At 51.5% G+C, this 14,850-nt stretch overlaps 5 protein-coding genes and 3 non-coding genes across 8 annotated transcripts; 6 read left to right on the forward strand and 2 right to left on the reverse strand.

The window, feature by feature from the left end:
• The first annotated feature begins 274 nt into the window (after positions 1 to 274).
• BO70DRAFT_t85 lies at positions 275 to 360 on the forward strand. The gene has a single exon. It is a non-coding gene; the product is annotated as a tRNA-Tyr (tRNA).
• A 772-nt stretch (positions 361 to 1,132) lies between these two features.
• On the forward strand, positions 1,133 to 2,415 carry BO70DRAFT_359859 (NAD(P)-binding protein). The gene has a single exon (XM_025542635.1). The coding sequence runs from the start codon at positions 1,176 to 1,178 to the stop codon at positions 2,190 to 2,192; it is 1,017 nt and encodes a 338-aa protein (XP_025401956.1). The 5' UTR covers positions 1,133 to 1,175; the 3' UTR covers positions 2,193 to 2,415.
• A 14-nt stretch (positions 2,416 to 2,429) lies between these two features.
• Positions 2,430 to 5,526, reverse strand: BO70DRAFT_310146 (Ent-kaurene synthase; the record flags this gene model as incomplete). Its single annotated transcript, XM_025540154.1, has 5 exons — positions 4,729 to 5,526; positions 4,537 to 4,657; positions 4,180 to 4,460; positions 3,255 to 4,106; positions 2,430 to 3,143 (listed from the first exon to the last, which is right to left on the reverse strand). Exons 1-5 carry the CDS (start codon positions 5,458 to 5,460, stop codon positions 2,430 to 2,432), a joined length of 2,700 nt encoding a protein of 899 aa, XP_025401957.1. The 5' UTR covers positions 5,461 to 5,526.
• A 1,002-nt stretch (positions 5,527 to 6,528) lies between these two features.
• Positions 6,529 to 8,246, forward strand: BO70DRAFT_369300 (FAD-binding oxidoreductase; the record flags this gene model as incomplete). The annotated part of the gene is made up of 5 exons (XM_025544675.1): positions 6,529 to 7,062; positions 7,120 to 7,210; positions 7,290 to 7,623; positions 7,683 to 7,882; positions 7,966 to 8,246. The coding sequence occupies 5 exons, from the start codon at positions 6,529 to 6,531 to the stop codon at positions 8,244 to 8,246; spliced, it is 1,440 nt and encodes a 479-aa protein (XP_025401958.1).
• A 606-nt stretch (positions 8,247 to 8,852) lies between these two features.
• Positions 8,853 to 10,131, forward strand: BO70DRAFT_394133 (uncharacterized protein; the record flags this gene model as incomplete). Its single annotated transcript, XM_025546435.1, has 5 exons — positions 8,853 to 8,988; positions 9,056 to 9,121; positions 9,211 to 9,631; positions 9,722 to 9,811; positions 9,921 to 10,131. 5 exons carry the CDS (start codon positions 8,853 to 8,855, stop codon positions 10,129 to 10,131), a joined length of 924 nt encoding a protein of 307 aa, XP_025401959.1.
• Positions 10,132 to 10,879: 748 nt separating this feature from the next.
• On the forward strand, positions 10,880 to 13,027 carry BO70DRAFT_377917 (cytochrome P450; the record flags this gene model as incomplete). The annotated part of the gene is made up of 5 exons (XM_025545230.1): positions 10,880 to 11,134; positions 11,206 to 11,331; positions 11,397 to 11,556; positions 11,633 to 12,271; positions 12,385 to 13,027. The coding sequence occupies 5 exons, from the start codon at positions 10,880 to 10,882 to the stop codon at positions 12,831 to 12,833; spliced, it is 1,629 nt and encodes a 542-aa protein (XP_025401960.1). The 3' UTR covers positions 12,834 to 13,027.
• Positions 13,028 to 13,615: 588 nt separating this feature from the next.
• BO70DRAFT_t86 lies at positions 13,616 to 13,701 on the forward strand. The gene has a single exon. It is a non-coding gene; the product is annotated as a tRNA-Tyr (tRNA).
• Positions 13,702 to 14,634: 933 nt separating this feature from the next.
• On the reverse strand, positions 14,635 to 14,720 carry BO70DRAFT_t88. Its single transcript has one exon. It is a non-coding gene; the product is annotated as a tRNA-Tyr (tRNA).
• Between the last annotated feature and the right edge of the window lie 130 nt (positions 14,721 to 14,850).

Consider the following 14,850-nt stretch of genomic DNA (forward strand, 5'->3'; position numbering starts at 1 on the left):
GCGGTTGATCGCGGCCTCGGCTTATCGGCTGGACGTATGACAGAAGCTACAGTAGTACTGCGTACTCCGTAGAGTGCATGTCTTTAACTTGGCTGGATGGTGTTCCTCTTTTTTAAAATGAACACAGTACACATTAGTGGAGCTAAATTTCAAATGACAAGAGCTAAGAACAACCAATTAGCCAGCTAGCCGGCCGAGTATAGTTTATATGTCTCTGTTTGTAGACGATTTGTCATAATGATATAAGGCCAAGGCTTTCCGAAATCTTTAACAACCCCCGATGGTCTAGTTGGTTATGGCGTCCGGCTGTAATGGTTAATTGTCACCGGAAAATCACCAGTTCGATTCTGGTTCGGGGGATGATGATTCTTTTTCAAATGTGAAATATTTGTCAGCACCAGCACTTTCACAGCGATGTAGGTGCTTGGAGACTTCTTTTAGCCAAGTAGTATTTTTTTTCAAATAGTATTCTTGATGCTTTTGTCACTTGTTCCTTGGAGGCACAGGTCTGCATTTTAACTAGTGACCCAGTGATTAGCAGTCCTCATGAGTTGTGGTGGTTATATCAGCACCCTTGGCTAGAGTGGTTATACCTAAGTTTTATCTTTGGCTGAGTAAATATATATTTTAATAAATTCTTAAAAAAAATCTGTCAGTAATCACTAAATAAAAATTCTTAAATTTTTAGATTATTATTATTATAACTCTAAAAAGTACTACTTCTATCTTTTATTAGTATCCTATACCTGCGCCTTAGGCCGTGACCCGTGTACAAGTGAAGCGTCCGGAAGCCCCTACACCCCTGAGGATCCACTTCAGTTACGGGGCAGTGGGCGGTCAAGGGGGGGCTGGATGTCCAAAGTTACGGGTGGAAAGGGAGCTGTTTCTGGCCTCAAAAGCGGTCATTTTTGGCCTCAATCCCACAGGTCCCCATATTCTAGTTGTAAATGACCGCTGCAGAAGGTGTCTAATGAGAAATACTGTAAGCAGCAAAGTACAGTCTTACAGAAGAGGGAGGATCATCCCCACCCTGTAAGAGCTAAGACAGTGCAGTACTTATTCGTAGTCTATAAATAAGTAGCTAGACGACCGCTGTTGCTTGACTTCGCTTACTTCCTTCTTCCAAGCCCTCCCTGGCGCAGAGCTTTTATTGTTAATTCATACTTCAAAGAGAAATGTCTCCTCAGAAGAAAGTCCTGGTGACCTGTGCCACGGGCAATCAAGGCCGCGGCGTGGTACAGCATTGTCTGGCTGCGGACCACCAAGTCTTTGCCTACGTCCGGGACCCGACCACACCTGCCGCCACTCAACTCGCGCAATGGGGTGCCACTCTTGTGCCGGGCGATCTAGACGATCTTGAGGCCCTTCGCACCGCGATGGATGGCATGAACTCCGTGTTTCTCACCGAGGTGCAGACCGGCGACTGCACGGCGGACCTGCAGCGGAGCAAAAATGTCATCCTCGCGGCGCAGGAGGCGGCAGCAGCAGCAGCCACTGTATCCCATGTGATTCTGTCGACGGCGATCAAGACGGGTCAGCATGCGTCGTTTCCGGGATGGGAAACCCCTGCCTCAGACTCCGATGATGATCATGCTCGTGCTCATCCGATGCGACAATACTGGCTGAACAAGCACGCCCTGGAGACCCGTGTTCGTGCAGCAGCAGCAGCAGCATCAGCATCAGCATCAGCATCATCATCGGACGGCTTCATCCGGCACTGGACGATCGTGCGGCCAGGCCATTATTTGCAGAACCTGCTGCCTCCTGTTAACGCTCTCACATTCCCCGAGTTCCAGCAAGACCGGGTCCTGAACGTGGCATGGAAGCCCGACACGAAGCTGCCCTGGGTGGATGCGGGCGACGTGGGGATTGTGGTTGCGGCAGCCGTTGCAGACCCTGACCGTTACTCGCACCGGACCGTTGATCTCGCCGTCGAGGCGCTTACAGTCGAGCAATTGGCCGAGAAGATTGGACGCGTCCTGCATGAAAGCAAAGTGCAAGTGCGATATCGGTCGGAGGAAGAAGTGGATGAGATGATCCGGCTGGGAAGTCCGGTGGCGGCTGCGCACCGATGGGCGAATCAGGTCCCTGGCGAGGACGCGGTGGGCAACTGCCAGGATGATCTGGGTGAGCTCGCCCAGCATCTGACCTCGGTGGATACTTTCTTGACGGCTCATGCATCGAGACTTTGAATTTGGATAGAAGCATGAAAGCGGGTGTTATCGAAGGGAACGGAAACCAGGAGAATGATGCCTGTTGCTACTCTAGAAGGAATTGGCCACTATGGGGTGAAATGACCGCTTAATCCGAATCTGCCTAAGAACCCTCGACATCAAATGTGTATACGTATATTCTTAGTGGTTAGTACTGAGTGAGTAGTTACACCTGTACCTCTCTATGCTACTCCACCATCGAATCACAGTAGGTACTTATTTTGAGTTTATGTCTCGTGCCACGTAGATCTGACCATATAAATCCGTCACAACAAGAAAGACTTCCCATGCCTTCCACACGGATTTGGAGACCTGAGGCTGCAACCGCTTCACCGCCAGCTCCAGGCACTCGCGCTCATACTTGGCGATTTCTAACAACAACGTTTTCTCATCTCCTTCTTCGGTGTCATTGTTTATCACCAGAAAATCAACGCTATTGAGATTATGCTCCTCGCGGTCACGGGCAATGGAGCCATAATCATTGTACTGCCGGCACATGGTCGCTAGATGGCGACAGACGTCCTGGGCGAGATATTGGGCGCGGGGCCCCGCGAAGCAATCCTCCTTGCCCACGCTGGAAGAAACAAGGCAGCGGAAGAACTCGAATGAATATGGGCAGCTCGTGTGGTCCGCTGATGTGGTGCGAACCCAGTCATAGTATGTTCGTGTCATCGTCGTCGTCGTATGCGAATCGTTATTCTCGCCTTGGGTGACATGCGCGAGGAGAAAGATGTGGAGCTCCTGCCGGACGCGCCGGCGCAGCGCAGGTGGCGCCTTCCGAACAAAAATGTTCTGGAGCACGCCCTGCACGAACCTCCTGAGGGTACGATGGGCCTCGGCTAGGAATGTAGCCTTTTCGTCCTCTTCCTCGTCCACCAGGGTGTTAATCTGTGCAGCAGCAGGAATGCTAGGTTCGGCGGGATTCGCCAACTGACGCCGCTTGTGATTGTGCTGATCATCTGGCAGCAGCTGCTGCTGCTGCGTTTGCTTCCTCTTATTCTCCCTTGGATGATCCTCTTCCGCGAAAAGCTCCCTAATGACGGTCTTGAGGGCCGCCCAATCGCCCCGGAGCCGCGGATCCTCCGTGGTTTCTTCGAGCCATTTGTCCACCTGGAAGTTGAGCAGAGAAAGGACCATCATCTCCACCATTGTGGAGGTGGATAGACCGTAGCTTGCTGCTGCGTTATTGGACGTGGTCCACGTCAATGGGATGTATTCCAGGTACGTGGCTGTTTTCCCCTCCTTCCTATCTCCTTGAGGGAAGGGGAAGACGGCTAGTTCGACGGCTGCTCGCCGCAACGCTGGTGCGAGTAGATCCCCTTCGAGAATGGAAGCCTGCAGCCTCCATCTCGGCTCGCTCTTAAAGATTGGCAGCCGAGACAAAAATTGGCAGAGTTGGTCAAGCCTTTTCTCAGAGACCTTGCATAAATTCGTGACTGGCTCTCCCCAGCGGGACGGATTTGTAGTTTTTCGCTGCAGTGCAGCTAAGCAATAGGTCTCGGAGAGGATGCTGGAGCCATAGTTTACTTTTTCGACCCAGATCACCTCCGGGTTGTTCCAGCGATCCTGGTGAACTCGCAGGTATTCGATGGCTCGGTCAATGCGCTCATCGATGACTTGGGGCCCTACAGCCGCTCGGAGCCATGGCAAGCTGGCCAGTGCTTTGAGAGTCAAGAGCCCGTAGGCCGTGATCTCCGGTGACTGTTTCCAGGAGCCGGAATCTGTCGACTGCGCGCTCAACGTCCGCACAAGGATCTGGAGGGTCACCAGCGGAACGTGATCGGCTAAGAGGTTGGGATCCAGATCTCTTCCTAGAGTACCATCATGCCAACGCTCAATCAGGGTTGCGAGAGCATCGGCCAAGAGCATCATGGCGTATTGGGCCTCGATATTCTGGTGAAGATACGCGGTTAGAATTGCCGCTCATTCCTTGCAAACACACAGGCTGACCATTGAAACAGCTTACCCATTTGTCACTCCATTTACCATTTTCCCAAGCGCTGCAGAGAAACCTCAGAGCTTTGGAAATCTGTGTGAGGTGTCGTGATGGATCTTGGGATGCAAGCAGCGCAATCAGCACATTGCAGTTGACACTGAAGGACTCTTTAGCCTCCAGATTGTACGTCTTGAAATGGGTAGGGCCTTCAAATGCCTGGAGCATGGCTTCACAGTTCGTGCGCCGGCCCAGAAGTCGAAGTGAATATATGCTTTTCGCCGTGTCATCCGCATCGGCAAGCATTCCGGGGGCTGCATTCACTCCGGTCATTGCGTCAGCTTTGAGCTTAGACCTCCTTGATTGAGGCTGAAGAGAAAGGGTACCTACCGAAGCCCGTGATGCCATCATTCTCTGCAAGTCGAGACTCAATGTAATTTGCTAGAGTGGATACGTTCTCCATTCCTAAAGCAGTGGCTTGAAATCCCGAACTCAGCAGGGTAGAGAGAACCTACAGCGACAGGATTTCATGGTCAAAAGCGTATTCATGAGCAGGATTCTGCTACGATAGGACCTACTTACCCAGGAGAGCTCAAAGACACTGATGGGAAAGGCAGAAGGCACGCGTCCGTTGTTGCGTGCTACGACAAAGCGAAGATACCTTTCCGCCTCTTCATCCCAGTCGGGGCTGTGGATCAGATAGGCGGCAGTTGAGGAGGGCGAACCCATCATCGACCCGTTTACCAAACAAGGCGCCATCTTGCCCAGATCTACGCTTCCGATGAAGCTCTCGAGCGAATGCAGCAGCGTGGTTTGTGATGGGTGGGGTGTGTCCAACGCGGACTGAATCTTCTCCATCTTGCGCCGATGCAACTTCATGAGGGCGTTGCGGCCGGGAAAGTCAAAATGCAGCCCTTGCTCATGCAGCAAGCGCAGCAAGCTGGGGACTAGGATTTCAAATCCCACCTGCACGGTTGATCTGACATCCCAGCACTGCAGGGCTTGGTTGAGGTACGCCTGCGCCCGATCGATGCAGTCTTGCAGGTCCGATGAAGATGGGGGAGGAGTACATTCCTGGTGCGGGCCATCTCGGATGGAGGGGGATGGGCTTTTCTGGTGTTTGCAGAGCGCCAGAAGTGCAGCCATGGTGCTCAGAATGCCGTCGAGCTGCTGCAGCGGCGCCTCCTCGTTCACGCCAAACCCGCCCCCGGGAGATTGACTTCTGAGCACCACCTGGAAGCACTCCGGGAAGAGCCACTCCCCTTCTTTGGCTACCAAGGACACCCAAGCCGTATCGTAGACGGAGAGAGTCATGGAGCTGGAGCCCTGATATGGCGTTTCGAGCGATTCCGCGAGAGAGGCGATAATCCTTGCGGCTCGGAGGTCCATATTGGCGGCAGCGCGATCTGAGACCTCGAACAATTGCAACTTGTAGGGGCTTAGGTAGTGGTCGTCAATTGTTATAACGACAACGAGATTTATCTTGGGTTGATTTCCCCCCCGGAAATAAGTTGGGGGATTGCTTCGCTTGTCATATATACAGAAGAGTCCTTATCGCCAACACTATCCATTTCCGAGCTATGTCTATCGACTTGGTTGCGGGTTTGGTTTGAAGACGCAGACAAGCGGAGATACCAACAAGCTGGCCCCATTCCCCTCTTGCACGCTCTCCGTTCTTTCCATTAATTCGCTGGGAGTCGATCATTTTTCCACAAACACCGACGGGACTTGGTTGACCTATACTATAACTGAGGCAGTCGGTTCTGAAATGTCAATACCGTGTGGGTCTCGTCATGACCGGTTAGTACGATGGGGTGGTATCTATATAGATATGACATCGATCAGGTACCACCTTGACATCCAAGCGTGCGGAATGGCCCGGTCCGATTACCAGTATGGTATGTATCTACTTCCTGAATCAGTTTAAGTGATTCTCGGAACTCCGGGAGATTCTCCTTTCTTCTTGGCACCCAAACCAGACTTACATTCGACGTGGGCTGGTGCTTTAGTGCTTCTAGTGCTTATTCCTCCCCAGTCCAGCCTCGCAAATCACTACCAGTTGAAGCCATCCACATTTCCCCAATTAGGAAGAGAACAAGGCTTAGTATTGAGTTAGTGGGAGCGAGAGAGAGGGGTACCAATCAACCAAACATCTGTTGGTGAACTCTGGGTGCAGGCGACACTGGATGCACGGATGGGCGCACCTTCCCTCTTGCCCCTTGAAGGGTGAGATTCCTTCTCTATATTAAAATGTCGAGGGACACACGAGGAAACCGGAGAAGAATCTGAAGAGAAGGGAGTCCAACCCCACCAACCTCAACCTCGACCTCGACCTCGAAAGCCAAGATCAACATCCAAACCCTCCCTTCTCACCCACCCATCATGGCGGCCACTGCCTTCGACCAGCTACGATTGCTCTTCCCAGAAAACACCACCGAGAAGGTGGTAACTCCTATCGACCAGGACAATAACAGCGAGAAGTACCAAGCTGCTGTATCCCGTCCCTGGTCGCAGACTTGCTGGATCCCCGCGGCAGCGTACGTCTACCTGAGCTCTGTTCAGGAACTGATCCAGGCGCTGGCCATTGTGCGAAAGACCGGCACCAAGTTCGCCATCCGGACCACCGGCCACAACCCCAACGCCGGTTTCAGTAGTGCCGGCGAGACAGCCGTCGTGCTGGACATCAGTCAGCTCAAATCCAAAGAGCTAATCACGGCCGACGAAGGGGTCACCGTCGCCCAGTTTGGTGCCGGAAATACCTGGGGCGATGTATATCATTGGCTGGAGGAGCGGGGATTATCAGCCATTGGGGGCAGGGACTCGCAGGTGGGCTTAGGGGGGTTTCTCTTAGGAGGGGGTATGGGCGCCTTGCCTAATCTCCATGGGCTTGGTGCGGATGGGGTGAGAAACTTTGAAGTGAGTCAGATTTCTTTCCTTTTTAAAAAGGTCGGAAGTTCACGCTGCAAGCAATAGGTCCTGCTAGCCGACGGCCGTCTCGTCAACGCCAACGCGAATGAGAACTCTGATCTCTACCGCGCTCTAAAGGGCGGTGGCTCGAATTTTGGTATGTTTCTGGCATGCCATGCTTTCTGGGGAAATCCGGATGGGAATTTAACCACTCCCTCTAACCGGTCGAAACACAGGCATCGTGACGCGGCTCGACCTCGCAACCCACCCTCTGATCAATGTCCAATACACTATCAACCTCTACAACCCCGATGATCACGTGGCAATCAATCAGGCCACCGTGGCAGTCCAACAGGCCATGGAGGAGGATCCCAAGATTGGGCTGTTCACCAACTTCAACAATGGCTTCGTTGCGGTGGGCTTACTCTACGGAGACCACCCGGCCGAGCCCCCCCAGGCTTTCGGGCCGTTCCACAACCTGAAAAGCCTGGTGGCAACGGCGCTCCAGTCCACGAATGGCACGCTCTTGTCACTAGCTCAAGCTATGGGTCATCCCCAGACGGCTCAGAAGTGAGTATCAGTGGCTGGAACATACCCTTTCATTCACTAATGTTGTGTACATTCCATAGGCGACGCATTTGCACAATCACCACCAAGGTTTCGCACGACCTGTACGAAGAAGTGTTTAAGGCCTGGGGAGAGGTCAGCAAGACCCTCCCTACTGGTGCCGTTCTACATTATACCATCCAGCCATTTGGTAAGGCAGGTGTCCAGGCTGGCAAAGCTCGTGGAGAGAACATCATGGGTCATGAGAATGTTTCACAGTGTTGTACGTGTCTTTCCACTCTTTCTTCTTTCTCATCTCATATCTTTGAGCATGTGGCTGATGTGATTCTAATGCATCTCGAATAGGGTGGGTTTTCACCTGTGAGTGGCCTAAAGACGGCAGTGATGATGCCGCAGCGGAGAACGCCATCGATGCCATGTCGGAAAAGGTGCAATCCCTGGCCAATGCCAAGGGTCTCCTCCTAGACTTTAAATGTATGAGCTTTGCTACCGCCTCGCAGAAGGTTCTGGGCAGCTATGGGGCTGAGAACGTCAAGCGGATGCGGGAAGTGGCAGCTAAATACGACCCGGAAGGCGTCTTTCAGAAGCTGCAGAATGGCGGCTTCCTTTTACGCGACAACGTCTAATTACTTGTCCCGGCGATGGTCGGAGACCAGGGGAAGAGGGGAAATCCCGATAGTTTCCGATAGCAATATTGATTTATTTTCTCTTATTGAGAGTGCAAGTTGTCAGTAAATTGGCTAGCTAGCTAATTCCTAGCTGATCTGCATCAAATTTGTCATAACCAGCCACTCTGTATGCATGCAGAAGTATAGTACAGTACATGCATGAATCTCCTAGCGACAGGCCCGTGCATAAGGCCTTGACTATCCTGGCAAGATGTTTGTGATTCCAACAGGAATGATACTGAGCATGACCATGCAGACCTGGGCCAAGGGGGATTCGCAGTCCAAATGGGGGCCAAATTGGGGTCGTGAGATTTTAGAGAGATCTTAGAGAGAGAGGTTTTGGGGCCGCAGCAAGGGCCAGGGCCAGGCAGGCTATCATCGTCCCCTTCACACTGCAGCCTTCTTTCTGTCAGCGATGCAGAATAAGCCAAGGATTGTACCTCTGCTCTTAAAACAAACTTTTATATCCCTAGTACTCCCGATCTATATATATTACCTCTCTGCCCTGTGATTATCAAACTCCTTGGTCGTTTATCCATCAGCCTGCGAGTTGACGCCGGTGTCATGTCGACCAAAGGTACCTTGTCGACCGGCGCCTATGTGGCCGTTGGGACGCCTCTGATTGTCCTGTGTGCGGGTTTTGTGGCTCTTCGATGCTGGATGAGCTACAGAGTATACAAGAAACTACTCATTGCGGACTGTATGTATCAACAAAAAGCAAGAAGAGACAGCATGGTTTTGCTGACGTCTCCTCTCCCTGCTCATAGATCTCTCCATCCTGGGATGTGCATTGGTTACGATCGCTTTCTCCATGAATGATATCATCATCCAGCGTGCGTCTTAAGTATCACACCAAGAACAACAAGGGATCAGGACTGATGGATATCACCTCCCCTCGGGGGCACTTGTGAGGATTGTGTAGGATTCATGAACCCAACCCACTCCCTCAACTGGCTCAACTGCATGGCCGTGGTCATCACGGTGGTCATCGCCTTTGAGCTCTGGACGACCAAGGTGCCAATTCTTCTGCTGTATGTGAAGCTCTTCGGCATCCAGAAGTGGCTACGCTGGACCTGCCACGCCTGCCTGGCCATCACAGGGGTTGCGTACATCTGCGTCATGGCGCCCACGTTCATGCGCTGCAACCCCTCCACCACCGAAGCGACTCTGACAGATCTGGCCGTGTGCACGACCGGTACCACGCTGACGGGCGTGCTCTCTGGGTTCATCGCGCTGGCCCAGGACGTGCTCATCTTTTTCTTACCCATTCCCCTCGTTCTAAACCTGCACATGCCCCGGGGCAGGAAGCTGGCGGTCGGGGCGGTATTCTTTACGGGAATTCTGTATGTGGCTTACTACTACTCCTCCACCACAACGCAATCAACGACAAGAGAGATTGACCATATACTAACCTTCAATTCCTGGGGCGGCAGTGGTATCGTCGCCTCTATCGTGTCGCTGTATTTCAAATGGGAGGCCTATACGGGTGCGGTGTCGGATACTCTCGCGACTATGCTATGCGCGTAGGTGCAACCCCTTTCCTTTCTTTATTGACCTTGATCGTCCCCCCCTCTTGCTCGTACTCGTTCTGCCTCCTTCTCTGTATAGAGGACTGAGAAATCTTCTGTGAAGGGTAATCGAAGGAACAACTGCCATTATGGTCGGTTGCGCCCCCTCGATAAAGCAGTTCTGGAGCACGACAGTGGGCACCTCCTTGTCCTCGTCGGGCCCCACACGAGACACCAACACCGAGTATGCGTCCTCGCATCGTTCGCGGGATCTCATGCATTACAAGAAGATGGGCCTCTCCGAGGTGGATATGACGCCATTACAGCCGAAATAGATACGGAGTGGTAGTCCCGGGTGAGGTTCACTGGTTTCTCTTGCTTCTTCTTTTTTTTTTCTTTTTTTCTTTTCTTTTTCCAGTAGAGGAAGGATTGGTAGTGGGGAGAGGAGGCTGGGTAGTTACTGCGGAGTGATTGCTAAGTTTCTTGAAAGGAGGGGCTGACATTAGGTAGAAAGATAGAATTACCTATGGACTTACTATACAGTGCTGCATCCAATAACAAGTTTTGAGATAGTAAGTAGTAAGTATTTCATCATGACAAAGACGAATATACCGCCGATCGATGCTATGGTCGATGAGGAATTAGAACCGGGGTTGAGATTAAGTCTTGCTTGTGACCTATCAAAGGATCACGAGAGTAGTGTTCCTGATTAGCGTGGGGTCCGAAATATGGAGAAAGGAGGGGGTGCAGTGATAATCTGCCGCCGTGCCGCACGGTCTTTCTTCCTCGATTCTAATTAGAGTGGCACAATACAGTATAATCCATACGTACAGTATCTATACCGAGACTGCTGGTAATACCATTTCGGATATCACCACTCTATATCGGTATTGTTCCAATGCACTTATTGTAGAACCAGTTACGCCTTGCTGCTGCTACTAGTAGTCATCAGGTAGTATATATAATCCTTTGATGGAGATATGTCCCACATCCTACGGCAGAGGCATTTATTTAAACACCCTTGTCCCTCCTTTCCATGCTGTTCCGTCGTCATCATTCCTGCTCGGTTTCTTCAGACGCATCATGAGCGTGATGGATGGCCTCTTCTCTTTCCACTTCGCGCCGGACCCTACTGGCAGCTTCCTCCTAAGCCCCACAGTATTTCGCATCTTCTTTCTTAGTATCCTTCTCCTCATCTTGACTCCCTTCTTCTCCGGCCGCAAACTACCACCCAATGCCCCCGTCTTTGGCTATCGGTCCTTGCTCGAGCCGACCTTCCTCCTGCAGAGCCGGTTTATCCTGGGGGCCTGTGGCATCATCCACAATGCATACACCACTGTAAGGCAGTCGTGATTCCGTCTGGTCTTGTGAAGAACCTCGTTTTCCTCACATCCGCATTCAATAAACAGATGAAAGGCAACCCGTTCGTTCTGCGACGGTGGGATGTTGACTTCCTGGTTCTGCCGATGAGGTATCTCGAGGAGATTCGACTGTACCCTCCCTCCAAGCTTAGTAGCAAGGGCGCTCAGACTGGGGTGGGTTTACTACTTCGTTCTTACCTGATAAAAAGCTGACGAGTGAACCAAAAAAACGAAAATAGAATCTAGCGCCTGAATACACCTCGATGCAATTCCTATACCACTCCAACCTCCACCTCGACGTGCTCAAAAAGAAGCTCACGCCCGAGCTGTACACCTATGTGGACAAGGCCAGCGAAGAGTTGGTCTATGGATGGGAGCAGGATTTACCGCACACTGATGGTCAGTACAAGCATCAAGCATACCGCGTACTCGGCATGTGTTACAGGCTAATGCTGGTGAGTTTGAAATGCTCTAGAATGGACCCCCGTCCTCATTGAGCATCACCTCCGCATGCTCGTCGCCCGCATGACAGCCAAGGTCTTCATGGGGGCGCCGACGTGTCGCGACCCGGACTGGCTGCGCATCTCGATCGACTTCTCCGTGGACCTGTTCACCACGGCCTTCACTATCAAGATGTTCCCACCCTGGCTATACGGGATTGTCGCGCGGCTCGTGCCCGCTCGCTATCGCACCTTCCGGCAACTGAAGACCGGTCGCCGCATCGTGGGCGAGCTCACGGAGCGGCACCGGCTGGCTCAGGAGAAACGCCGGCGCGGGGAAGCTGTCGAAGAAGAAGACACCTTACTGAACTGGATGCTGGACCACGGTACTCCAAGTGAGGTCGAGGTATACGAGATGGGCGCCCGCCAGTGCGTCCTGACCCTGGCCAGCATCCACACCACCGCCTCCAACGTGTCCAACATGCTGTACGACCTCTGCACGTACCCCGAGTGGTTCACTGAGCTACGGACCGAGGTCCTCGCCATCGCTGCGGAGTTGGGCGGTCCCCCCGGTCAGGAAAATCCTCCCGTCAGTGCGAAAGAGTGGTGTGCGCGATTGGACAAGTTGGATAGTTTCTTTGTAGAAAGTCAGAGACATAGTCCTGTTCTTCTCCGTGAGATTTATCCCTTCCTCCCCCCCCCCCCCCTTCATCTCAAACGTCTTTGAAAAGTACTAAAGCTAATCATGTTTTGCCTGCATATCGGGCCCGTTGATTTTTGAGAAAAGTGAACCCCCAAAGACTCGCCTACCAAGACATCACCCTGAAAGACGGTACCTTCATCCCTAAGGGATCCCGACTCGCCTTCGCCAACTACGAGCACTCGATGGACGAGGCCGTTTACCCGGACCCTCGGACCTTCGACCCCATGCGCAGCTACCGGAAACGCATGTCCCACCCCGATCAGCGTGATCGACACAAGGCCGGCATGACCCATCCAGACAACCTGGCCTTCGGGTACGGGAATCAGGCCTGCGCCGGCCGCCAGTTTGCCGTCGCTGAGATCAAGATGATCATGGCGCGGTTGCTGTACGACTTCGAGTTCGACTTTCCCGCCGATTGGAAGGCGAGAGGGCGACCGAAAACCATGCATATCAATGAGAATTGCTTTACCAATCAGGGAGTAAAGTTGCTGATGAGAAAGAGGACAACGACGATGAGAGGGAAGTCGGTGTAGAAGGGTGTGATTGGCGGATGCCAATGGAGACTTAGGGTAGAACAGGCTTCGAGAGAATTCCCGGACTTGGGCCTGAACGACAATGTTATTAGATCGATAAACATTTTGACACTGTACCGGGACATCTGAACATGGAGAAGATATAATTCCGGATCGGTCTTGCTGAAGCACATTGAATATGTCGGTGAACGGTGAACAGTGATATTGCCTGGGCGGCTTTCACATGATAAACAAGGTACTAGTAGCTTAGTTGGCATCTTTCTTACTACCTTGTCTCTGATATATGATATATACTAATAATACAAGCATAGTAGTTTTTGCTCTCTCTCTCCTTTTTTCGTAGCACTTAGAGAGGATCATCTTGACATCCTTCTACCAGACACTGTTCTATTTGTTTCCCCTGAGGCTGTCCACAAGTGGTTCAACAAGCTTTGTTGGATCGATTCAGGTCCCCGCGTCGGGACAGCGACGGCCATATTCCTTCCATCCATCCATCCTCCCTTACTTACTTTACCCTCCAACCCCTTCGAACCCTACGACCGTACTACTATTTTGCAACATGCCCGAACTAATGTACCTCAACCCATGTGCCTTCGACTAGTGAGCGCCTGTCAAAGGCTTTCTTTGTCTGGCTAGGCTGGGTTACGTCATTAGCCCTCATGCTTCACAATATATATTAAGTAATATAATATCACCTGCCCGTTCCGCCAAGGCCTAGTTATATAGTACGAAATACATCACTGACTGCTAGCGCAATTGTAGATGAACTTTTGCAAGCTTACCCCCCGATGGTCTAGTTGGTTATGGCGTCCGGCTGTAATGGTTCATTGTCACCGGAAAATCACCAGTTCGATTCTGGTTCGGGGGAATACAACCTTTTTTAATCTAAGCCTTTTATATATATGCCGTGCTCATATCTTGATGCGTACGGCTTCAACTTTTTGAGTAGTCAACTGTGCTTATAACTCGAAAATGAATCCAAGTTGCTCGGGCTAACCCGAAGAAAGCAATTGGAGAAGTCTGCGTATAGTCGAAACCGGTCAGCTTGAGTCGATTTCGACCAAGCAGTATGTTTTGAGGTCGTAGATCACCGTGAGTGAGGTTGAACTACTCGAGGAAAGCGACCGCTTGAGCAAGGTCGTCCACCCACTCCTTTCGCAAAGACAAAGGCTCTGTCTGACCTTTCTATCCTAGAAACAACCCTTGTTTCCTGGTTCCGAGTATGTATGGTGGTATTGGATTCTAGATAGAAGAATATGGATCATCTAGTGACGCTATTAGTACTATGCTCTGTGCTTGAGAAGAGGGGGGGGGGGGGCTTGGGTAATAAAGAAGAAAGGAAGTCACCTCGCGTATCTTGACTGGTCAATCAATCTCTTATTCGTGCCTGGTTTGGCGGGACAGGCACTCTCCTCGTACAGATTGTACTACCTTCAAGTACCTAGGTGACCAAGTCCTTCTTTGTGCCGAGCACTTATTGTGGCCTTCCATAGGTGTATCCGGAAGATATGAGATATTTTATAAGCTTTTGCACAGTGATTGATATCTACTCTACAAAACGCAGTACGAACAACGGTGTACATCTATGCGGCACTGGTCGTGGGGGGGGGTACACGCCAGCTTTTGTTATGTATCATATGTAGGTCGCTTCCAGTCCTTATTACCAGACCAGGCCCAGGAGCAGGAGGAGTAGGCAGACAGACAGCCGCCTGCAGGAACAGTTATATATATATAGCCACCTACCTGTCGACTTGACCAACAGACCGGATTGTCAAAAATCATCAATCAAAAACAAGAGGATTCCCCCGAACCAGAATCGAACTGGTGATTTTCCGGTGACAATGAACCATTACAGCCGGACGCCATAACCAACTAGACCATCGGGGGTTTTCGTTGGAAAAAGCATTCTTTAGTATGCTACAGAAGACAAGCTAGTGTCACACATGTGGTGTTGCAGGAATACTCAAGTATGACATCAGAGCAAGAAACAGTCTGCCACAGCAAAGCACCACTAGGC

Source organism: Aspergillus heteromorphus (assembly GCF_003184545.1).
Source record: "Aspergillus heteromorphus CBS 117.55 chromosome Unknown BO70scaffold_5, whole genome shotgun sequence".
In the NCBI taxonomy this organism is placed as follows: Eukaryota; Fungi; Ascomycota; class Eurotiomycetes; order Eurotiales; family Aspergillaceae; genus Aspergillus; species Aspergillus heteromorphus.